Source organism: Egretta garzetta, unplaced genomic scaffold (assembly GCF_000687185.1).
Source record: "Egretta garzetta isolate BGI_Z169 unplaced genomic scaffold, ASM68718v1 scaffold107, whole genome shotgun sequence".
Taxonomy (NCBI): domain Eukaryota; kingdom Metazoa; phylum Chordata; class Aves; order Pelecaniformes; family Ardeidae; genus Egretta; species Egretta garzetta.
In genome coordinates this window covers 657,516-682,528 of record NW_009260399.1, presented here as the reverse complement: position 1 = coordinate 682,528, position 25,013 = coordinate 657,516, and the positions used below count along the sequence as shown (strand labels likewise).

General features: G+C 45.0%; 2 protein-coding genes across 4 annotated transcripts in view; one reads left to right on the top strand and one right to left on the bottom strand.

The window, feature by feature from the left end:
• Nucleotides 1-16,872, top strand: part of LOC118452741 (flocculation protein FLO11-like) — a 25,333-nt gene extending 8,461 nt beyond the window's left edge. For 2 of the 3 annotated variants that reach the window (XM_035898647.1, XM_035898645.1), the window contains 6 exons: nucleotides 2,236-2,324; nucleotides 4,151-4,214; nucleotides 5,209-5,297; nucleotides 6,104-6,216; nucleotides 6,730-6,886; nucleotides 9,699-10,057. In XM_035898647.1, the coding sequence (XP_035754540.1) occupies nucleotides 2,236-2,324; nucleotides 4,151-4,214; nucleotides 5,209-5,297; nucleotides 6,104-6,216; nucleotides 6,730-6,886; nucleotides 9,699-9,850 (664 nt within the window). In that variant the 3' untranslated portion in view covers nucleotides 9,851-10,057. Of the gene's footprint in view, nucleotides 1-2,235; nucleotides 2,325-4,150; nucleotides 4,215-5,208; nucleotides 5,298-6,103; nucleotides 6,217-6,729; nucleotides 6,887-9,698; nucleotides 10,058-16,821 lie in introns of those variants that run through there. The other variant, XR_004842564.1, reaches the window with a different exon arrangement.
• Nucleotides 13,029-25,013, bottom strand: part of NSD2 (nuclear receptor binding SET domain protein 2) — a 62,446-nt gene continuing 50,461 nt past the window's right edge. Inside the window, exons 14-22 of the mRNA XM_035898643.1 lie at nucleotides 24,094-24,250; nucleotides 23,165-23,370; nucleotides 22,644-22,747; nucleotides 22,126-22,395; nucleotides 21,914-22,030; nucleotides 19,793-19,934; nucleotides 18,959-19,065; nucleotides 17,146-17,350; nucleotides 13,029-16,253 (exon numbers count right to left, since the gene is read on the bottom strand). Coding sequence (XP_035754536.1) covers nucleotides 15,985-16,253; nucleotides 17,146-17,350; nucleotides 18,959-19,065; nucleotides 19,793-19,934; nucleotides 21,914-22,030; nucleotides 22,126-22,395; nucleotides 22,644-22,747; nucleotides 23,165-23,370; nucleotides 24,094-24,250 — 1,577 coding nt within the window. The 3' untranslated portion in view covers nucleotides 13,029-15,984. The remainder of the gene's footprint in view (nucleotides 16,254-17,145; nucleotides 17,351-18,958; nucleotides 19,066-19,792; nucleotides 19,935-21,913; nucleotides 22,031-22,125; nucleotides 22,396-22,643; nucleotides 22,748-23,164; nucleotides 23,371-24,093; nucleotides 24,251-25,013) is intronic.

Here is a 25,013-nt window from a genome sequence, read left to right as displayed (position 1 = left end):
TAGATGAGGTGCTTAGGGACAGGGTTTAGTGGTGGGATGGTAGGGTTAGGTTAAAGGTTGGACTTGATGATCTTAAAGGTCTTTTCCAACCAAAGTGATTCTATGATTCTATGAACTCCCCTCGACAGGGAGCCCCGTTGCGGGGGTTCCTGTGCTGAGGGCTTCCCAGCAGCCAGCTCCAGTGCTGTGCAGGATGCCCTCTTCTTTTTTTCCATGGTCTTTTGTATGTGTTAGGAGAGAATAACTGCTCTTGTGACGTACACTTGGGAGTGAAGTGTGGGTTCATCTCCTTGGCCTTTTTCTGGGATACCTCTGCCCAACTGGCTTAATCTCTGTCCTTTGCCCAATTGCTTTCTCAGTCTCTTATTTTGTCACTTCCAAGGGATCTCATTACATTCAAGTCGCTGGCAACTAAAGCAACATCCTTAGCTGATACCATGTGGAAAAGCTAAGGAGCCAGCCCAGCCAGAAGCCCGTCCTTGCAGTCCCACCAGACTGCCTCGTCCCGGGGACGCTGTGCAAGTGTCCTCTGGCTGCGGGGACACGCGTGGGTGCTCCTCTCGTCATTTCCCATCAGGTTTTCCCTTGGTGTAGCTGATGTCTTCTGCAAGCAACTGGGGGGTTTTGTCCTTTGGGTGGCTGCAAGGACAGGAGGGTGGGCAAGGGCTTCCCCGGGGCTGCGTCCCTGCAAGGGTCAGCCCTGGGGAGAGGGAACAAACCCAGCCGCGGGGAAGGGTGACCTGACCATGCAGTTTGTTTGCAGCAGCCCCTGAGTTTGAAGCCCCTGGCTCGCTCCTCCATGCTCCCCTCTGTGCCCCCCCCCTTGCTTTTTGTGCCATGAGGACCTGCCTTACCTTATTTCCCTCCCAAGTCCTTTAAAAAACCCCACCTGGATCAGTCCCCAGGGCACTGCACAACCACTCCTGTTGGGATGTCGGAGAGGGCAATGCAGAGCCAGGGACCAGAAAGGGTCAGCAAACAGCAGCTGGCTTTACGCATGCTGGGGGGGGGAGGACACGAGAAGAAGGGGGGACACGGGGAAGCAGAGGGGGGGGTCCAGTGAGCACAGTGTATGCCCAGGCCTCAGGGCTCCAATGGCATTGTTTAACATTTTTGTGGTATTTGGAGAATCCAGGCTCCCCGGGCTTTGAGTGGCTGTGGCTGGTGCAGGCCCTGTGTTGGTTTGTTTTAAGCAAAGCATTTGCCATGTTTCCAATTGATTTTTATTTTTTTTCCACAAATCTCACTCAGCCCTGGGGTTTCTGAAGGAATTAAAGAGCGTGTCCTTGTTTTCCTCCAAAGCATCCTTCAGTATGTTAACAAATTCTTATACCCACATGCTTGTTGTTGGGGATTTGGCTCTGTTGGCGACGGATGCAATAGCTTTCTTCTTTCTCTGCCCTTCCCTCTCTTCCTCCCCCTCCTCCTGGAGGTCTGACACGTTATAGCCCCTTTCCCACAGTCCCTCTTATTTAAGGTCAGGACTCTCACACATCAATGCCTGTGGTTTAGCTCCTTTTTTCGACTCCTAAGTGACCTGACTTCCAACAACAGAGTGGCTCCTTTTAAAATTGCTGATGGATGCTGAACACCAAGCAGCTTTCCAATTCAATTCCATTTCCAAGTGTGGATTTAAGAGCCTGACTTTAAGCCAAGGTTTTTAAGCAGGGCTTCAACATATTTGTCAAGACCCAGAATTCAGACTTGGAAATCCATCGCTTTCCCTAGAGCCCATGCGCACAGGGTGTCTCCAATGTTAATGATACAGAAAACTTTATTTTTTCAGGAGACCTTTCATAGAATCATAGAATCGTTTAGGTTAGAAAAGACCTTTAAGATCATCAGGTCCAACCATTACCCTAACCCTGCCATCCCACCACTAAACCATGTCCCTAAGCACCTCATCTGCCTGGCCTTTAACTACAGACCAACCTCCACCCCCCCCCGACACCCCCCTCCTGTCAGGCAGTTGTAGAGGGTGATAAGGTCTCCCCTCAGCCTCCTCTTCTCCAGACTGAACACCCACAGGTCCCCCAGCCGCTCCCCATAACAGAATCATAGATTTAACATTCAGGCGAGTTCAAATTGCTGTTTTTCTGCCTGAACTCTTTCGTTATAACTACCCCATTTCTCGATTTGTTAGTGAATCGAGGGCTGTGCCCTGCTCTTGCCTCTCAAAGTGGATGGGGCTTGGGCAACCTGGAAGAGCCTTCATCTCTGCTCCCTTCTCCCCAGCCTCCCCAGGAGCACCGCATGCCTGCCCTGCCCGCCCGGCCATTACGCTGGGGAGCCCGGGGTCGCAGCCTGCAGCGCCTGCGAGCGGGGTGAGCTTTGATTTGTGTTTGCATCAGGCTACAAGATGCTTTTTCCCATGGCCAGATGCAATTACCAGGTAACTTAAAAGCACTGGAGAGTAAACAGGTTATTTTGTTCAGGCTAAAAATAGAATCGCAGCTCTCTTCCCATTCTGTTATTGAGGGTTTTATTAAAATGAAAAGAACAGATCTCAGAGTCACGCTTCTGTTTGCAGTGTTAGTATTAGCTTGTTGCAATGAAAGCCTTTTCCAGAAAGCCAGGAAAGAAGGTTTATGAAATTGAGTTAACAGTGCAAAGGGGAGGAGGGTGTCAGGAAAATCAAGTATTCCCCTATTTTTAATGGAAAAAGTGAGTCTAAACCATCTTTGTTTTCAGTTAGGCAATCTTCTGCAGTCTGAATATTAAGTGTAATACTCCCCTTATTCCCCAGACATTAAAAACTGGGGTTTTCGGCGAGCTGCTTTGCACCTGGCCGATGCAATGTGAGCCTGGTACAACGTGTTCGCAGGCAGCGTAACAACGCGTTCAAAACAGACCAGCATTTACTTATGCAAAAACCTAATTAACACATGCAACGCGGCAGCTATTCTGTACACAAATTAAGCGCTCCTCACACATGCACAACTGTTCTTTTTGAAACCCGCCCACCAAACTGTTTGGCTGGTACCTAAATCTTGGCTGTCGCTTGCTAAGTTTGGGAGGGGGAAAAAAAAAAAAAAGTCTTAACTGGCAAGGGTGCTGCAGTTTGTTGCTCCCCTTACTCAGCAAAATTGAACGCTGTGTTAGACCAGAGAGGAGGCTGTGGGGGTGCCCCCTAAATCATGCAATTATAAATGTTAAAAGTTCCTTTTTCCTTGCAGGGAGGGGGCGGGTGGTTTGTTGTCACCCTGCTCTGCCGCCACACGTGCTGCTTGGTGCAAGTCTGGGTTGGTTTGAAGGGCGTAAGGTAGATCTGACCCGCACCACTTCCAGCTCCACAGGCACCTTAATTCTGTCCCATGTGGACCCATGGCAGTGACCAGTGTCGTGCATCACCAGGCACCTTCCCCAAACCACCTGAAGGCCCAAGTGTTGATCTCCCACCTTTAGAGGTTGCCATTGGCGTGGCAGGGACTCGCAAGCCGGGTCCTGCCTGCCCCCCCGCCCACGCCTTGGGCGTTTTGGGGCATTTCGCACCTTGCTGTGTTTTGGGAAAGGGTCTGTACGTGTCCTCCTGCCCTTTGTGGTCCTGGTGGTGCAGGGAGGGAGAGCAAAGAGCAGATGCTGTGCTGAGCGGAGCCATCCCGGGTGGTGGGTCTTGCGCCCTTCCCTTTGCGGGGAAGGAGATGCACCCCAGATTTCCTGGGGTGGGGGAACCGCTGGAGGGGCTGGGGTGACCGGAGGGGTTTCCCCTGGCCAGAGACCCGCTCCAGCTGAATAACCCCAGAGCTGGCACTGGGATCCCCTATTTCAGCTTCATTCCAGTTCAACCTGCCATGCTGGGAAGGATGAGAGGTCTGTCTCTCTCCCTGTTGGGGTTTTGGATGGGAAGGTTGAGAGGTCTCTCTGTCTCCCTGTCGAGGTCTCGGATGCAAGAGTGATTCCAGGGGAATCTGCCTGAGCCCCCCGTGCTTCCCTCAGCATGGCAGAGGCCCTTAGGAAACTTTCATTGCTCTTTCAGGGCCTTTGACAAATAGAAAACCAAGCGTCCTGAATTAGCCCATGAAATGCCACCCGAAGCGCGTTGTGGGGAGTTGTTTTGGTTGCTTGTAAAATGGAAGTGAGCAAATATACAATGATGGGGGGCAGTGACAGTGGAGGAAAGACCCTGAAGCCTTACTCTTCTCTTTTTCAGGCTATTTTAACTCCAAGGAAAGTGCAGCTTTCTGTCTGCCTTGCCTGCCTGGATCATTTTGCAAGTAAGAAGTCTACCTGTGATGCTGCTGTCAGGCAGACAGGGAAGGGTGGTTTGCTTTTAGCCACTGAGCTAGAAGATCAGGTGTAGTGGCCAAAGGCAAGTCACCTGCCACTTGAGGTGTAGGGACATTGGTGCTGAGCCCTGGTGAGAGAGGGATGGTACGGTGAAGGGGGGATCCTGGCTGGATTTGGAGGTACCCTGGGATGAGGTGGCAGAGCATCAGCTTGCAGCCCACCTCTGCCAGCTCCCCTTGCCGACGTCCCGGTGGTGGGTGGGCAGCGCGCACCTCTGCTAAACAAACAGATGCTGGCACGGGGATCGGGCTGAACGTCCCTCTGGGCTTTGTGGATTTAAGCTGAGCTGATTGTTTATCCCGAGTCGAGGTGCGCGGAAGGCAGTAGCTAAACTACCCCGGCTGCGCCATCCCCTTTGGGGTGGGAGAGGAGCTGGTGGGGCAGTTCGTGACGGGTCCCACACCCTGCCCTGCAGGGATGCCTGCGTGGAGGCTGCAGGGTTTGTGTTCAGAGCCGGTGAATTGGCAGGTGAGTACTCACCTGCCTCCTGACCTCGCTTCTCCACGTTACGCAGTGGATGTCTGCTGCCAGTCGATTAAATTGCCCCGAGCCCAGAGCCAGGGCTTACCCGGCTGGATCTCCAGTCTCGCCCAGCTCCCTTCAGCGCCCCGTGAGCAGTTCCAGCAAAGTTTGCTACGGAATAGCGACTTCTGGGGCAGCAAGTGCCTACAAGTTTCACGCAAGTAAGCAACCAAAGAGAGGACAGAAATGCCATTGTATACCCAGCCCTAATTAGCCACCGGAGAAACCGCTCTGGGGAGAGACACTGAATGCCCACAAAAGGGCAGAAGCTTAGCTCCTGCTAGGCCCTGGAGACTTCAGTCTGTGCATACACGAGAGAGCTGGCCTTGGTGGGGTGGGCTGGTCTTGGGAGTGCTTGTCCAGCAGCGCTGTCTGTCTCCTCTTCTCTCCCCTCCTCAGCATCACCAGCTGCGCGGCGTGTCTGCCTTGCCCCGGGGGGCAGGAGGCTCTTTGGGAGGCATCGGGGCAGTGCACGCCTTGCCCACCAGGTAACTCTGCCGGGGAGGGCGGGGGGCTGCCGTCGCCCAGCCGGGAGGGCACGGCTTCAGCATCAGAAGGAATGAGTTCTTCCCAAGACTCTTCTCCCTCGCCGCAGCAGAGCCTGGGGTCGGGGGGGTCCGGAGGCTGGGAAGCAGCAGTGGCAAAGGGGACGGTCCATGAGGGGAGCTGAGGAAATGACTCTGCCCCTTGCATCGTGCTCATAAATACCATGGGACCGCAGCGGGTGGGTCAGCGGGAGGGCAGGGCGATGGCAATGTCGAGCCGCCTCTCTGGAGCCAGCACCGGGGAGTTCTCATAGTCAAGCTGCGTTTTAAACATGCAGAAAAGCATTTGCTACTTTGAGACCTGGGACTTCTGTGACCCATCATTTCCACAAAGCTTAGGAAATGGAGCTGTGCTTTCAACTTTGCTCAGCAAGCTTCAGGCACCTGGAAAAGGTGTTTGAATCCAGAATTAGAGAGGATGAAACACTGCTGACCTCCAGCTCCAACTCTCCCTCTGCTTTAAAGCCAGCGCTTGCTACTAAACCCCTCTCCCACCATCCTCCTACTCACACTGACTCTGACTGCCAAGGTCTGACCCAAGCATTTAGTCCCTCTGCCCCTGGTTGTCCTCTTTCCTGCCCCTTTGCCACCCAGCAAGGACCAAAGTCCAGGCTCAGCTTTTGTTATGCACATGAAGTATTTAATGGTCTTTCCCCATGTGGCTTTGAAAGCTGAATCATCCATATGCAATTGCAAAGGCCCCAGGGTTTAAATCCAGATCTTAATTTTATGCTTATTTGCTATTTTAGGTATGTTCAAAGGTCCCAGCGACAACAAATGCAAGCCCTGCAGGACAGGAGAATACCAGTTACAGTGGGGCAAGGAGAGCTGTGACCTGTGCCCAGAAAATCACTACTGCCCCGTGAGTCCCCATCAGCTGGTTTGGCAGCCTGGCTTAACAAACGTAGCTGTCCTGCGACAAGCTAAATACGCTTCAATTAACACCATTTTTAGCTGAGCCTATTTCCTTTTCTTAAGCATAGAGCCCTGATGGAGGGAGATGGTTAAAATGATGACACCAGGAGTCATCATTTTATGGCAACAGGCTTCCTGCCACCCTTGGAGCTGCCTGGTCTCACTGGGCCATCAGGGGACAGCCAGAGGGTGGCATATCCATTAACGAGGGGGTTTGATGTATGGACGTGCTGTATACATGTCCATATATGCTGTATAGATGTCCATACACCTTCTGCTCTTCCCCCTACTCCGAGTGACACCAGAGGGGCAGACAGGCTGAACTTAACGATGGCGGGTTCATTTCTTGGTTATTTTTCTTCTGGTTTTTTCAATGCTGGAGTGTCACCTCCCTTCACACTAGTTACCTTCTGCGGTCTTCCCCACTTGCTGGTGCTGAGTTAGTTCTTCTCTTGGGCAGAGCCCAGATGTGAACCCGGTCAAGTGCCCCCCCGAAGCCATCTGTCCCGCGGGCAGTGCTGAGCCGGCGTACTGCATGGAGGTCTTGCTTTACAAGGCAGGGGACTCCTGCCAGCTGACTCCCCTGATGGTCATCCTCCTGGCTGTCTTCTCAGCAGGTAAGTGCTGGTCTCCTCTGTCCTCTGATAAAACTACACACCCCTCCGCAGCCGGGCACCGTCATGTTAGGCCAACAGTGTTCTCTGGATGGTGTATTTTATGTTTCTGGAAACCTGGATTTCTAATAAAGGTCTTTCTGGCTGCTTTCAAGGCACACGATAATCCGTTCCCCATTTGTAAGGAGGGATATTGCTGAATTTGCTCTGAAGGAAGGCTGGCATAGTGCTGAACGTTTGTTGTTTGTCCTTGGGAAGCAGGTGTGGGTATGGACCTCAAAACGGGAATTTCTGGAAAAAGAACAATTTCCTTCTGGTGTGAGACTTCAAGGGTCCCGAAAGCATTCCTTCCCCGTAACTCCTGCCGCAGCATCCAGCAGGACAGGGTGCTGTCAGCTCGTGCAGTGTTGGTTGTATTGATGTTGTAGTGCAACCAACAGGATGAAGGGGAGACCTGATCGCCCTCTACAGCTGTCTGACAGGAGGCTGTAGCGAGGTGGGGGTCGGCCTCTTCTCCCTGGTGAGGGGTGATAGGACGAGGGGGAATGGTCTGAAGTTGTGCCAGGGCAGGTTTAGGCTAGACATTAGGAAAAGGTTTTTCATCGAAAGGGTTGTCAGGCTCTGGAATGGGCTGCCCAGGGAGGTGGTCGAGTCCCCATCCCTGAGGGTACTTAAAAGATGGGGAGATGAGGGGCTGAGGGGCATGGATGAGCAGAGGGATGGCAGTGTTATGTTAATGGTTGGACCTGATGATCTTAAAAGGGCTTTCCCAACCTAACCGATTTCTATGAAAGACAACCAGCACCTCCTGAGTAGGTGGAACAGCCCAGATGCCACCTGCTGGAATTAGCTCATTAGGGTGACCCAATGGGTGGATGAGCTTTTCCAGCTGGAAGCTACACCATGAATACGCATTCCAAAACAATGAATATGCATTTGTAGTCTTAGCAAAAGCAAAAAGAGTTCTATAGGTTTTAATCAAAGTTTGGGGGAGGTTTAATCAGAGAAAACAGTTACGATGCAAACGAGCAACTGTTACGGCTACGGGCTGCAGCACTGGCAGAAGAGCCAGCGGGGCAGAGGGACTTACCCCCTGCCTGCAGGCAGAGGAGCAGAAGCCCCACTGTAAGTGCCACCTATGCCAGCAGCTCTCTTGACAAGAGATTTTAATCTCCAAGTCGTAGAGATGAGTAAGTCATCAGAGGATAAGGAATTACAGCCTCATCTCCATGGGTTCCTGTGTTTTGAGCACAACAGGTACGTGCCTCCTGAAGACCTATTCCCCAGGCAGGCAGGGAGGGAGAGAGAGGTTAAAAGACAGGGAGGAGATAAAACAGATGTGTTCTTGCCCCCAGTGAAGAAGGAAGAGCTAAAGCTCGTTCTCCGACAACAAAGCAGGGCTAGGTCTCATCAAACGCCTCTCTCGGCACCTGCGGAGAGGACTCTGGATGCACAGGAGGAGAAAGGACCGCAGGGTCTGGAGGAGCTGCAGCTCCAGCAGTCCTGGCTGACGGCTCTTCCCAGAGGGCTGAAAGGTCCTGGTGGGCATGGAGGAGGGCTGTTCTCACAAGCCATGGCTTGGAGCTCTGTGAAAGCTCCTCCGCTGGCCCATATCCCTTTGTGCCAGGCTGAAGCCCAAAAATCTGCCAAAGTAGATGCCAGCTGAAGCGAGTATTAATTAGAAAAAGTAGATTAAAATGAAGCATAATGAAAAGCCTGCCCACCCTGGGACAACGGCCCCTTAACCAGCACTTCTGATACCCACGTCCGAGGGTCACAGGGCTCCTCAGGGAGGTCCTGCCTGTCAGGGAGCTTGCTCAGAAGAGGGGTAAAAGAAACAGCCCCCGCAGGAACCTGCGCGTATGCCAGGGCTGGTCTCACAGATCAGTTGTTTACCATGCAACTCTGCTCATGCAACCGAAATTTGGACGTATTTGCCTGGCCATATTGCATCACAGCAACAGATTTGTGCTCTTCTGTTAAGATCACTTTTCCCCGATGATGCTTCTGCCAGAAACAAACAAACAGGATAGCGCAGATCTTGATAGTTGCTAATTATTTCCATGTCTATGCCCAGCCTAAAAGTAATTTTTCCTGACAGTCCTGATCTCAGTCTAGACTCAAAGTTAATCTAGGTCAGTTACTTCTTGTGCTTTAGTGTAAGCGCTGCACAGAGCACACTGTTTCTCAGCAAGATCCTTCAGTGGGATCAGCAAGGGCCAAGATGCCAGGTGAAAAATCAATAGTTCCACAGAGCAAGAGTAAATGGGAGTAGGAAAGCAAGTTACTGAATTATTTCATTAAAAGCTGCTGTTATTCTCCACAGCTTCCACAGTAAAGCCGAGATGTCAAGGTATTTAGTATTATAGGTAGCCAAAGGTGTTTTTTGTGCAGAGAAAATATAGGAGAAAAAAAAACCCTTCACAGAATCACACAGAATAGCAAGGGTTGGAAGGGACATTGGGAGACCACCTGAGCAACCTGATCTAGTTAAGGGTGTCCCTGCTCACTGCAGGGGGGTTGGACTGGGTGACCTCTAGGGGTCCCTTCCAACCCAAACCATTCTCTGATTCTATGATCTAGTCCAACCCTCCTGCTCAAGCAGGCTCACCCAGAGCAGGTTGCACAGGACATCATCCAGGTGGGTTTTGAGTATCTCCAGAGAAGGAGCCTCCACAACCTCCCTGGGCAGCCTGTTACTTAATTTACCCTTAATTTACCAGAAGAGAACACCTGAGTTGGGAAGCCCTAGAGCAAACGACACCGGACACTTCACCTTCCTGTCTGAAAATAACTACCCTTCCTTGCCTTCTAGGTACGATCCTTGTTGTCTTTCTAATAATTCTGAGAAGAAGGCAAGACCATAGCAAGAATTCATTAAAATCTCTACTCCTGCCCCGAGGCTCAGGACGACACATGACGTACGGGGGGACGGAGCACACAGAACCAGTCTACACTGGCTGGTAGTGCAGGACACGCTGTCAGCAAGCACCCTCTTCTTTTTGCCATGGGGCAATTCAGATGTGCGCCTGTGGGAAAATGTTTAACCATGAGCAACCTATTTCTGTATAGCTAAAGTAAGCGCGGAGAAATAAAACTCAGTCTTTGAGTTTTGGCTATTTGTGCTAACCAACCCAGCTGCCAGCTGCGTACCGGAATAGATCGGTGGGAAAAGGCTCCTTCCTTCAATTCCTGGCTTCATTCACCAGTAAATGATTCTCTCCTTTCCTCAGGAAAAAAAAAAAAAAAGCAAACAATTATGTCTCTCCCTCCATTTCAACAGTCAGCTGAAACTCAGTGGGGATTGACTGCCCCAGGGATTAAGGTTCCGGTGATACAACGATCATTTCCACCTGAGCAGGAACTAACACAAATATGCTTCCTTTTAAGAATATGCAATTATTTTCTTTTTGCCATTCTGAAAACTTCACTGTTTCTTTAAGCAAGGCTAAGTCAAGGGAAGGCAGCCCAAAGCTTTCCCCTTCTTCTCAGCTGCGGGAAACATGTGCAACTGAAATAATGGTGGATTGCTGGGCAAATCCGTCCCTTCTGCTTCCTGCTGTCAGATGGTGCTTCGTTCTAAAGCTACAAAAGCAACTCAAAACTTTCATCAGATCTGGCAGGAGTTGTTTCTTTCTCCACCAAGCCGCACCAGTAAGACATGACACTGCACGCAATCCTCTGGAGCCAAGCGGAGCCGCACGCTGCAGCCTTGGAGCACGTTTTTGCATGCCTAGGAGATGTGCCTGTACTAAACCCATTGCTTAAATGCCCGTGCAAAGTTCTGGCCCCAATCCCTGATGCTTGGTTCATTCTCCACCCATGAGAGCAGCACGTGTGGTTTGTACCCGTTTTCCCTGCACGGAGCTGTGGCACTCCAAGCCTTCTCCTGTGCTGCTGCCCCAGTTCAACCGTCTGGTTAAACTGATGTGATCTGTTTTACAGGGATGATTTCAAACCGTGCAGGTGTTTGTGGGGCCGGTTAACTCTTCTCTTTTTAAAACTGTTGTTTGCTATCATTCCCTTATCATCTTCTTTCTCACAGTGATGTTTAGCTTTCTGCACCTTATCCTCGTAGCTGTTTTGAGGTCTTGCCAGCATACCAGGCACTCAGAGACCCCCATTGACTGTAACGGAGCCAGCTTCAGCCGCTCCACAAAATCAGTACCTGGGGTCTCTTAACTTTCCCACCTTGTTGCCTCCAAGTCTCCTACAGCAAAATTCATGCACGCAGTAGGTGCACTGCATAGCCCCAGACAGACCAGCCGGCTGCGACCCTTCATCACAGGGCTGTGCTTCACCAGGCTCTACGAGCACAAGTAAAAATAGTCCCTGCTATTAAAAGATGTGTGCTTCTAAATGAATGTGCACTGCGGTGGAAGCAGGTGTTACTTCTCACGTTTGCCTTGCAGCAGCAGAGTCAGCTGAAGCCACCCAGCTGGTGGGGGGTTAAGTGCTTACTGCCCTCAGCTGCTGCTTCTCCTCTCCCCAGGGGAGGTGTTACTGTGTTTAAAAAAAAAATAAATATATCTCTGATCCCTTCTCAGCTCTGTCAGATGAATAAATGGATGGGAAGAGAGGTACATCTTTGTGGGCAGATTGCCCGGAGAAGGTGTGGATGCCCCCTCCCTGGAAGGGTTCAAGGTCAGGCTGGATGGGGCTTTCAGCAACCTGATGTAGTGGGAGAGGTCCCTGCCCATGGTGCGGGGGGTTGGACTAGATGATCTTGAAAGGTCCCTTCCAACCCAAACCATGCTGTGATTCCGATCTGGGTCAGCAGTAAGATGGACGGTACCTCTAACCAGATCCAAAATCTGCTGCGTGGCATGGGCAGAGCTCCCCCCATCCTCCCCACCAGCTTCTCTCACACTGTCGATTTAGTAGACAGGCATTAAGTTTCTCAACTTGCAAAAACTGTGGCTTTTCACATCACAAGAACAGCAAAAGGACACAATCCTGATGGACAGCACCAGAGGATCTGGGCAGAATGGTAACCCATTGCTACCAAAGCAATTTTCAGAAACGCTCTTAAAAACCAATGTCGCTGCTGTCAGACAGGGGAGATTCCACGTATGAAGTCAAATCAGACCCAGACTAAAACCTGTCTGAAAAAGCAAAACACAGTCAAATTCAGCCCTGACCAAGCAGGAACAGCCCCAGTGACAGCTAAAAGAACCCAAGGAACCAGAACTGGTAGGACTGCGTGACTCCAGCTCCAAGTCATCAAAGCCTGTAAAATTACGAGCAACAGAAAACAGCACCATGGCAGGAAAAACTGTGCTGCAAAAAAAAAAAAAAAAGTCAGTATTTTTGTGATAAGCAACACTGTGAAAACAAGCCCAATCATTACCACCTCCACATAAGCCTAAAGCATTATTTCCAGAGTCTCTTAGGAAGTCTCGGAGTGTAAATTTTCACTATTGAAGAACAACATCCAGTTCCCTCGCTGCCCAACCACACTTGCCTAGTATGTATCGCTTCACTATTTCTCTTTAAAGAAAAAAAAAAACTGGTGCAAAAATAACTATATAGATCTGTTTTACAAAAAAAGAATTAGCAACTTCTTAAATAACTAGGAATAAATTTTAATATTTAATAAGACACTGAAGTTTCTCAAGCAGTCAGACATGGAATAATGTGACTCAACAATGTGGAAAAAATCCCATTAACACGTCCTTCCAGATATTTTGCTTTTCCAAGTAATTAAAATAAAAAAACCCCTAAAAACTGACCATGAACACACAGCTATTGAACAAAACAGACATTTAATTTGATTATTCCTCCTAGATTGTATGAAAATACATCTAACATATTCAACTGAAAATTGTTTCCATGCTTGCTCATGTGATAAAAGAACAACAAATTCTGAATTTGGCTATCGTGTACCAGCTTTGATGTGTTTGCTGGAAAAGGAAAGACATCTTTCTACTCTGATGGGCAAGACGCTAAGTACATAATTTAGTGCCATATAGTATGTCATGCTTAGATGTTATTTAGGTGAATTTATACAGAAAATCTTTAAGTTGCTGAATGCTAAAAAGTATTGAGTTGCATCATGAGAAAGCTTAATTTTTCCAAGATTGTTTTCCCTTGTATTTGAACAGTGGGAGAAGGAAAATGGTGAAACAACTTTTCTTTTGTCATCTTAAGGAAACTTCAGCCTATTTTCCCAGTGCTGCAGAGTATGGTACAGAATCCTTCATTAAAAGACACCCAAACCCATATTTCCTGAATCAGAAACTAAAATTCTACCAGACAGCAACCTGAACGGCTTAGCTGAGCTCATGGGGTTACATGGTCAGTACATATTAAGGGAGAACATGATCCACATTTCTTTCCAAGATCAATTTACAAAGTATGTGATCAGCAGAAGGAATGAATTCCTAGCGACTCAAAAGCAAACTCCTCGTTTGCCGCCTCAGTGACGCAAGCCTTCGTTGGCCCCAAGAGTCAGACAGTAAAGAGCAGAGAAGAGGTAGAAGGAAGCAGAAAGTCAAACAGCCACTTGCTAAGATCTGTTTGTGTAAATTTAGCATTACGAAAAGAGGGCTGAGAGGGATTGCTTTGAACGCCAAAGTCTTTATTTACCCACAGACAGATACAAAATGGGTGGCTGTCCTGCATCCTGCCGTACTAAATGTGCTTGTGAGCCCACCTGAGAGGCAGGCAGGGAGTTGGAGGCTCCGCGACCGATCTTAAAATGGATGGTGTTACTGCAGCAGTGGCGATCAGTAACTATGTGAGGTGGTGGCTTCTGGAAGCGGGTATCTGCCTCTTAGGACCTGGGGCATAACTGTTCCAGGGTGCCAGAGCTGTTACGCCTATATATGAAGAGGAAAAAGCAACGAAACAACTAAAAAAATTAACAAATTATAAAAGCAATGGAATGTAAAGGTAGAATTTTATAATAACTTATTTAAAGGTATTCTTATAAAGCCTTCCTTACATGATATAGTATTCAAAGAATGGTCCCAATGATACCAAATTCCTTCATTTTCTTTAAAAGTGACGAGGAAAATCCTTCTGCTTTACTACCTGATCTCACTTCCCTCCCCTCAAACCCCAATATTAGAGAAACATACACAAGACCATTTTTTGGTTTTGATCTTAGGTACAGGCTTATGCTTCAGTCCTGGTATAACACCTGTCTCTAGCAGAGGGAAAGTTTCTCCGCAAATCAATTAAGAAATCTTGATTTTTCCCTTGAGTGCAAGGCTTGGCATACCGCTTTAAAAAATGCAGACATGTAACACTTCCCCCTATTTTGAACTGTGCTAGTTTTTCAAAATTATTTGAAAAAAAATTAACCTTCCAGCAGTGTTTCTAAAAATTGATTAAAAGGACAAAGCACTTTCGTCCCAAAATAGAAACCAAAGAGTTCAGGTTAGGGCAATGTTACATTTAAAACCTCTTTCAATTAATATCTTCTAAGAAACCCAAAGTTTTTACCTGTTGGGAACAAGTGGGGATTTTTGATAATTCCAAAAACTAAATCTGCAATCAAATCCTGAAGAAATAGTTTGGAAAACAAACATACACTTTCATGATATAGCAAGGCTTCGTTTTCAAAAGGGCTACACAGACTTTCTGCACTATTAAAGGCAACCTAAGCTAGGACATACACAAATTACTAAATGGACATGAAGGCGCACATTGTGTTTATGTAGGCTAGGTAACAACGGCACAAGTCAAAACTTACTTGTAACACTGCCTAATCACACACCAATGACATGCACTGGGAAGAAAAAAAGTAAAGACCTTTTTCTTTACTGTTTTTTCCTAGTTCTAATATTAATTTCCATCGATACTAAATCTTTTCTGTTTATCTCACTGCAAGTGTGAGAGCCTAACGGGAGCGAAGAATTCAAAACAGCTTTGCTGGCACAACCCAGTGGCGATAAGATAGTCGAGAGCAAAGCTCCTAAAAAAGGAAAGAATGATTTCAAACAGTCTGCTAAGTCAAGTAGCCAGTTTTATACAAACTTTAACAAAAGGAACAGGGCCAGGCTAAATTTCACATTAAAATTGTTCCTTACATGCTTCTTCAAAAATCTGTTTCACTTTTAATTGTTTTTGAATTTATTTTTTGCACTTTAGTCAAGTTTCACCTTTTGTTTCATTCATGGGTGTTTTTTTGTTCCTTGTTGGGCATTTTTTTGCGTTATCACAAAGTTGTGATAGCATTCCAAAGAAATGTTTGCCTCTGCATTTTACCTGACATTAAAAAAAAAAAAAAAAAAATCAAGTAATTTTTTCAAATAATAGGTTTTGTTAAGATTTGTTTTTATTAAGACACAAAAATCCTAGAGTAGTGGGCCTAGATTGCAAGACAATATCTCTTTAAATCCAGACTTGTACAGCTCTGCAAGATCAAGTCACTTCTATTTCGCTGGAATGAAATACAGGAAAAAACAGTAGAGAAAAAAAATCTCTTAATGTAAAATTTCCCCTCTCTCGTACGGGGTGTGCCTTTCCCACCACGCACTATATTTCTTGGTGGAAGGATATTTAAAAACACATTTGTTTAAGAATCATTGGAGAGCTATTTTATAAGAGCACAAACAAATTGTTATGGGTGTGGTTATAGCGAGATACGCACCTGGGTCATGAATGGCATTCAAGCACTTGCTCAAAAACACACAAGGCAAGCAAATCTCATTGGGACCACAGACCAAGCCATTTCTTACTTAAAAGGACTTGAGAGCTAATAACTTCTTTCAAGGATATACTATTTTTAACATCTGTTGGTTGACAAATACTATCTCAAAAACCTATGTTTACGCCTACCTGGTTTGATTTTAACCTACCTCCAACCTGAAAGTATTTTGGAGGGAACCTTTTACATTCGTAACAATTCAAGTGTAACTGTAATGCTGAGTAATAAGTTTGGTTTGTCCTGAAATTTTCTGAACTATGCAGTTCGTTATCAGTGCAGAAGCAGCAGAAGACTGCTGTGGTTGGCTCAGTGGATTTATAAAAACAAAACAAAACAACCCCCCCCATGTAACCTTTACAGAATATATGTAAAATTGTGTCCTTCCCTGGTCATATTCACAACTTATCTACAAGATAGTGTTGGCAGTAGAAACTGCAGTCCATGACTATTTGCATTCAGCTCTCATCCATCTGTTCCTCTGCTTTCTCTTAGGCTTCAACTTGTTCAGTTTTTTGCGGGGTTTCTCAGTCTTCTGATTTTCAACAGAATCCACCCCAAGAACGTGTTCAGAGCAGCATAACTGTCCATTCAACATGGAATTTAGTACTGTCCCGTCTTGGTGTTCCTTGCAGAAGGAATTTGGGCAGAAGTGGCAGAAAGAAACAGAAGGTTTGCCACAAACATCACAGTGGTGCCAAGGACACTCCCACTTCCCTGTGATCAAAACCAAAGAGCGCATTAGTAGGGAGTAAAACGTGTCATTGCCTTTTAAAGTTTTGTGTTTTAGCAGGTGAACAATGCACGACTTTCCTGACAGAGCTAGATGAGATGGCAACTACTGTGGTTAATCTCAAAAAATCAAAATGCAACATCATACTTCTAAAGCTCAACTGACAGCAGCAAGTAGCAGGCTTGACATCCTCTCATTTAAACACAGCAGTGAACTCCAGCTAGAAGAAATTATTCAGGCTTTATTCATTAGCATTTTACAGAATTTGCAGGCTGGTATCCAAACATCCAGTCAACTGCTGCCTACCATTACAACGCTCACCTGTTCTCAGCAAGTTTTGCTCAAGGATGGCTGATGGGCTTTACCTACAGACGCTCTTTTGCCCCAGTATATTTTACCAGTCATTGTTTCACTTGTTTCTGGGATAACAGGCTTTGCCTGCTTCACATCTTCATATCCCACCTGACTGTGGAACCAGGTAACTCCTGTGGTATCTGGAATGGCAACCTGATGTCTGCTGCCCTTAACATTTTCCTACTCGCCTTTTTCCAGATGCTGCTGCTATTCTTCTGACTTCAACTCAACTGGCTTCATGCATTTCTAAGATATAATCAACTTCCTCACGACAGAGCCACAGTGCTCCTACCAAGAGATAAACTCAATTGCCTACATTTGTAAAACAAAAGGCTTATTTTGCCAGCGGCAGGAGGAAGGGCTCATTTTGTCTCCAGACTCAAGAAGAGCTCCTACATGTCCAAGGAAGTTCTTATCATATGAAAAGAACGTTTTCGAAGAGACACTCTTGTCAAGGTTTCAGTGCAATAAATGAGGTACCTGCACAAGTTACTTATGTATGTACGCTGAAGACAGACTCACCAAAAGGACGTTTCACCAAACCAAGACAGGAGAGGTGATAAGCTTTAGTACAAGATTTCCTGTCGCACAATACCAGCTGGCCTCCGTCACCACAACGGAAACAATCGTCTTCAGATTCTTTCTTCCCTTCATTTTTCGTTCTGCGTCTCCGTGTTCTCTTTTTGGTCTTTTTGCCTTTTTCTTCTGAGGCATTAGTGGAAGAATTCTAAAAGAACAAGATGGGAATCTGTAAATGTCAGTTTTGCAAAGGGAAAATATTACACAACCTAGCAAAACTGTTGACATGCCTGGCAGACTGTGCACACAGGCAAAAATTTGACTTGATACAGACCTGTCCAGAGCCTCATGGTGCCTGTGTTGATAAAATAACCCATGCTGACCCCTGTAAAAAGTCATTTTGAAACCAGATCCTGTCCCTACAATCCCTTCCTATTGGAAAGCTCCCCCACTTCCTTATGACTGAAAAAAGGTCTTCCAACTTCCAGTCTAATCTACTTGCAGCTAATTTACCTCCGTTTTGTTCTTGCACCACTGATTACTTCACTTCAATATCCATTTTTCTCTTCCAGCTGTCTATACTCATGCTGGAACTATTAAAAACAGCCTCCTCTTCCCTTCTTTGAGGAACGCAGAGCAGACTTTCAGGAACCGTAACTCTGCCCATAATGCTAGAAAGAATATACCAAGCCTCATCCCTACTTCGAACTGACAGTCTGCTGCTTGCACTTCAACTGTCCTTCACCAAATCATACAAAATTCATTCTGGATGTTTTTTGAACGTCCCTACCATCATTCCCACCCCCTCAGCCCAGTAATCAGTAAGTCCTTTCTTTAAAATTAACCCATTCTATCTACCAATGCAGACAGCCCTGCAAAACCGTAACATTTCATTTCTTCATGGCTGCCTGCATGAATTGATCACAAGCTTATGTGAAACCCAACTTAAGCCCCTCCCTTAACAAAAAGCAGCTAGGCAAATTCTGGAGATTTTAAGTCCATCCTCTGCAGTGCCTGATACCGAGCAGTGTAAAGGACATGAAGGTGCAGCCTTTCTACACCCACAGGTGAGATTTATTTCTCTTGGGAATGTACTTTTGCCACCCCTTGCACTCCTATGCCAGTCCTCCTGGATTACAGGTTTTAAATTAACCTGACATGAATCACGCAGGCCATTCGTTGACATAATTTGGTATCATTTTTTCTTTATGTTTACATTACAAAACTCTTTTTTTTTTTATTCTTCAGTTCAACTGAAAGATTTTTAACAAATCTTAATAAAATAATCATATTTCAAGGTTTAGATAGGGGAAATACAAACTGCAATGTCAGAATAATCTCTCTAGGCTAATTCTGAGTCAGTTCCTAGCTCCTATAACCCTTCTCCTCCTTCATACTTTGAACAGGATTGGGAAGGTTATTCCCTCTGCAACCCCTTTTTTCATATGCTTTTGATTCCAAAAGCTAGCCCCAGTAGCTAGCAATATTTCTCATTCAGGACCTAAAGTAATTAATTTCTCATAGGAGAAAGTGGGAGAAAATATTTTAGGGTGTTCCCAAGAGCAGTATTGCCTCCTGTACTATTACAGCATAAAAATGCATTCTTTAGCACCAAGGTTACATTTGACAAAAGAAAGTTTCCATCTTCCCAGCAAGGGAAATAGTAAGCTTTTTCCTCAGAGGACAGCTAGCATCTGTTTAAGCAGCATTAATCCTTACCATAACATAAAACTGGTCCACCAATGTATACCCCAAAAGAAAAACAAGGCTAGTGGTTTGACAAGACACTGCCAAATTCTCTTGACTTATTACTTGCCTTTGGTCTGTCCCCAAGAAATCCACTGCAGTTTGGGGCGCCACATTTGCAGACTGTTTTTTCATTGCCCAAACAGTCAAGGTTGTAATTAAAAGTCAGCTCCGTCCCTGAGCGAGATAAGACATACCCTTTCATTATGAAGGACAAGGTAACGAAGTCTATCAAAATTATTACAAACAAATAAAGGTTTTGTTATCTAGTTTTGTACTCGCTTGCTGATCTCGTGTCATAGGATTCTCGCCCTCGTCACTGCATAAGCACTGACAAGGATTAACTAGGTGCCAGAACAGTGTGATATCTTATGCAATTACATTTTAAAATAAATGGGTTTGACTTCACAGAACTGTGCATGTGTCTGGTCTACACACACACGTGTTATATATATCCATATATCCAGACAGCTAGATATAGCTATAGTTATATATAGGTATATGTGTGTGTGTGTGCATGTGTGTACACAAACCAGAACACAGACATTTTAAACATCCTTCTTGCCCCACTCCTTAAGTTTATTATCATCACTTGAAGAAAAGATACAGAAATATTGTTGCAGATCTCTAAAACGAAAACTATGCTCTACGACACAGAGCGAATGCACAGATACTGACTGGGGGTTCTTCAGCGTCCCCTTAGAAGCAAGCAGTAAAAAGCAGCCATGGGACTCACTATTAAGAAACGTTAAATAAAAGGCAGATCACAAAGCATTTCTTTTGTGTGCCAGGCTCTCTACAAAAACATTTGCACTGAATCAGTTAAATCGTGACCATCCCACCCACAACTGCAAAAAAGGTTTAACTTAGGGAATTAAACCAAAACCAACATAAGCCGATATACCTGCAGGAATATCGCACACAGCAAACAGGCCGACACGAGTGTCTCCATTTACTGTCCATTTTAGAGTTTCACAATTTGGTTGGCAGCTGTGATTCATAAAACGAGAATAGTTTCCTTTGGGGCCAGCATCAATAATACGGTCCTGGAGATCAAACCAGCAACAGAATGAATGTTTTTTCTCCCCCCCCTCAAAAAAAAATATAAAATTCGTAAATTATTTCAGTAGTTGCATTCAAAACAGGCATGGTGTTGCTACCCAGAAGTACACAAGCAAACCGATGGCACATGTTGTATTGAAAACTGTAGTGTCTCATGTGGCCTGGGATGTGACACTCCCAAAGCAATACTCGTGCTCTGGCTCACGTTCTCCCAGAACTCATCTCAGCCACGCGGCAGGATAAGTGTTCTCGTGAGCGCTGTGGTGGTCATGTTAAGAGCCCCCTCCCTCCAAAAAGCCTCAAAACTCAAACTCACTCCATTTACCTTTTACTCTGCATTCACAAAGCTGTGACGCATTTACAAATACTGTGCTTTATGGTATTTACCAAGTCACTGCCTGATTACTTGCAGAGATTACCAGTTTCTCACCAGCTTGCTTTCCCCAAAGCAGCCTAGTTTAAACAAAAACAAGCTCTTGGTAAACTAAAAAAATCCCATCCCTACACACAATTGCCTTTTAATTTCCATCTCCACCACACATACCAAACATTAACAAAATAAAACAAAGTCTTGAAGTAGCCAGAAGAATTCTGAAACTGTGATTTTTTGCAGGGCTCCTTAAGACAGCTTTGCTTATTTATGAACAATTATTACCGTTTCCTTCTAACTTTATTTATAATGCACGCGTACGACTGTCATGACTGTGCCCATATATATCCAGCCACTCTAACTGCATGTGCAGCTCAGCCTCCTAATGGCGTGGGCATTTTCGAAAGCCAGAACCACAATGATCATTTATTAACTATGGCAAGAGCCCAACACATGTTCAGTTCAGATATTTAACACACTGACATTGCGTGTCAGTTTAGTAGAGGGGTAAGAAACTGAAGTGTTCAGAGGAACATGGTTTCATCCTTCTTAGGTGATAACTCCTGTGCAGGAACTTCTCAGTTACAAGACTAATGAAAACAGCCGCTGTGGAAATACAGAGCAGGACCACCTTGGGCAAAAGAAAGATGACTAGGACTGAAAAAATATGCAGGACTGACTGTCAATTCTTATTTTCTCCTGAGTAGCTTTGTACACTGAAGCAATACAATATATATAATCAAAACCCCCCTACTGTCTGCGTTCTCCACCTTCTTCCCCTTCTCAGGAACAAAATAGTCAGAGGTGTGCACAGAGAACCATAGATCCTGGATTAATTTGCTGCGTTAATTAATCTGCTGGAATAATTTGCTGCAGAATCAATTTGCAAAGTGCTGGCTGGCTACTAATGCAGATAATACTTTCAGAAAAGAGTTCCTACAAAAGCACAAGCCTGGTTTTGCCATAAACAAAGGGACAGATAGTTGCAAAAAAGATCAAATGCCCAATATAGGACACAGCCTCACAACTATATTCCACACTGCTCTCAAGTGAGAATTTTTTTTTTATTGCTGAAATTTTATTAAAAGGATTGCTAATTAGTTCTTTCAACTGTATCATTACTATTTCAAGGTCAGGCTGGACAGGGCTCTGAGCTACCTGGTCTAGTGGAAGATGTCCCTGCTCACTGCAGGGGGGTTGGACTGGGTGACCTTTAAAGGTCCCTTCCAACCCAAACTATTCTATGATTCTGTGACTCTATTTTCCAAAACTTCACACTTCCTTTTAAGACTAGGCTGTACTTGATTTCAAGCAGAAAAGCACAATTTATAGACCTTAATATATACTTTATTACATTACATAGTTAGAACTAATGATTATTAGTATATATAGAATTGTATTTTACAGAAAATTTTATCTATCTATCTATCTATCTATCTAATGGAGCAAGCAGGCACAAAAGACACAACACTGAATATATGAAACTGTGGAACATCGCAGGTGGCAGAGTATCCTACCAAGGTGAGCAACAGAAGGAAAAGAGAGCAAAATAATGTTACAATTAAATAACGGAAGAAAATGTGAAAACTCTACCTTATCAATAGTAAGCATATAGAAGTGGGTAATGTCATTTTCATGTGCATATTTGATTCTTGCCATACATTCCTCTTCATCAATCAGCTCACCGACATACTCATTCACAAACTCTCCCTGAAAGATACCAAGTATCACTAGTAAAGTATATACCAAACCCACAAACGGCATTGCAAGTCGCCAATTCTTCGCTAGGCAAGAACGATTCATACCTTCTTGATGTCCCTCTTAGCGACCAGACCCCACCCTTTCCCATCGGTTTTGATGATCTTTGTCTCAGGGTATTGGCGTTTTGTAAAGCACTGGTTTTGGCACCGTTCTCCCGCTGGACAGACTTGTGGATGGCATTCGTACATCAGCATCCGATTTAGGCACTCAGAATCGAAGCCGCAAGGGTTTTCATCTGTGGGTTTGCAGTTGCACTTGGGAATCTCAGAAATGTCAGCAGTATATATCTGCACTTTACCACAAGGTTTATTCACCTGAATGATACATTAAAATAGTTCAAGCATCACTTTAAAACATTTGGATTTATTGTAAGAGTTATTACTAATTTGGTTTTGCAACACTAGATGTTCCAATGGAAGCAAAATTTCGTCATCTCATGACTCGAAAAGCAGAATTACCAGCACATCATTACAACCTCTCCTCCCCATTTCACCATTCAGCTCTTCCTCTCCAGGGCTGGCTTAGGCCTTTGAGCATCCAGTGTAATTTCCTCAAACTTTACCTTAATATGCTTGTACGGTGGAGGTTTACGTTCACTTTCTTGGGTTTCTTTGGCTTCTCGCTGTAGCTTTATTTCTCGAAATCGAGCTTCAGCTTCTTGCAAAGCTAAAAAAGATTGGTGTATCAACAGAAATGCTAGAAAGAGGATTACTTCCCCCCTGCCCCAACTTGCTCATTCCCATGTGTGTTAAACAAAGATCATAGTCCCATCACTCAATTTTCTTGAAAACAATGCTTCTGTATCAATTCTACTTTTTCTGTCTCCCAGCTACACTCACAATTTCCTTTCTGGAAACTAAAATTCATCAGAAATAATTCCAATTAGGTGCTAGCCTTTTACAAGCCATGAAAATAATGCTTCCATTCCAAGTTAGCAATAATGACTGCTGCCCTGGACACCAAAACTTTTTTTTTTAATTCAGTATTGTACAACAAATGTACAAAATGAGTCCCAAGACTATGTGTGAAGAAAGTAAAGTGTGCCTACCACCAAATTATTTTTGTTTACTTTTAGTTATGTACCATTTTTGAAGACTTTTCCAATTCCTTTGATCCCCTGGTATCTACTCCCTCTGTCCCCCTCCATATAAGGGAACACCCGCGCTTGGTGAGTCCAATAGTAATCCTTAGAACCAAAGAAAAACACAGGAAATTCGCCGATTTCATGCTTCATTTTCTGGATATTTGAGGGAACATTTTTCGGATGGCAAACTTCTGCAGGCCACCATCTAGCACAGAATAAAAAAAATACAGCATTTTAGTCAAGCTCTTTCTGCAAGAGACAGTTTAACTAAATCACCCTAGGCAGCAGTAACTGACCGTTATTTACAAGATCCAGGGGGATTTAAAATCCTTTCCTCCCCCCACTCACTAGGCAATGAGAGAAGACAGGACTGGAAAAGGAAAAGCCCAACACTGAAATCTGTGGGACTTTTGCCTGCCTGCCAGCTGAGCATACTCATAAAGCTCCTTGCATCTGGTTAGCAAAAACATCATCTTTAGTAAGGTCTGCAACCCCTGTAATTGCCAAAGATCCCAAGACAGCTGGAAATAGCTATTAATGCTTTCTAGGATAAACCCCACCCACCCCTATCTTACTCAAATCTCAGTGAAGTGTGGAACACTGACAACCTGAGTGACTTATCTCCCAGCCTGCAAGGTAGTAATGTAGCCAATTACAAGTTATACCAGCTTAATTATTTGTAAAGGTCTCTGAAACAAAAGGGGTTGAAGGCTCATACGCTGGAAGCAGATGTCAGAGGACTACAAGGAGTCCTGTACGGGTAATGCTTTGGCAGAGAGCAACAACGAAGCCTCAAGTCTTCGCACTCTCCTTGCAAGGAGGTGGGGTCCCTTAATTCACAGAGGAATGAGAAACCTGTGTGCAGCAAGGCTAGCCTACAGGAGCAACATGCCAGTACTGTAAACCAAAAGAAATCCATTCATCAGACCTGTAATTTCCCAGTTTAACCCAAATAATATCCTGGAAATGGAGTTTCTTCCCTGCCCTGCAGTCATTGCAGTACCAGCTCCCATCTGGCATTTCAATGTTTAAACAGTCCGGGTGAAACGCTGCAGGACATGACTCGCAGCACAACAAGCTTCCTCCTTCAGAGAGAGAGAAAAATAAAGAAAGTTGAAAAACATCAAGACAAAAATAAAAGTTTTGCATTCCAACCAGGCTCAAAGCAGTGCAATACACATTATTTTCAGTTAGAAAACAAATGGTTAAAACATGCTGGCCTGCAACAAATACATATCATTTAGTTGCGTACAAAAACCAAAAGGGCCCTACTAATTTGAATGCCTGGCAGACTTGGGTTAGTAATACATACAAAATAACAAGTAAGCTAGTGGTAAAAAAGCCAGAATAATGCACCGCCAATTATAATTACTTTGTTTGCTTCAATGACTCCAATACATTTAACATAGTTTAATATATATTAATTTTTCAGTGTATACAAAATTTTAACAACAGATTTCTCTTATGTTCTGTTTTTTTGTTTTTTTTTCTTGGGGGGAGAGGGAATGAGGTTGTTAGTTTGTTCCATGAATTACCAAGTGGAAAGTTAGCTGCAGCTTAACAAGCTGCTATGCTGCATGTTAATTTGTTAACAAATCAGGTAAACTTTCACTGCTACAGTTTAATCAGCGCTATGCATTTTGTGGTTCTCAATAAGAAATAAATTTATTATACAAGAAAAACCAAAACACCCTTAATTAGCGGCACTTTCAGCAACAACTAATACTGATTCAATTTGCTGTCTGCTGCTAAACTAAAAGCAACCCTTAAAATATTTATGTTTTAATATTATGGATTAGCAATAAAGAAACACAAAAAGCTTCAGTGTGTTGAACACAGGGGAAAGAA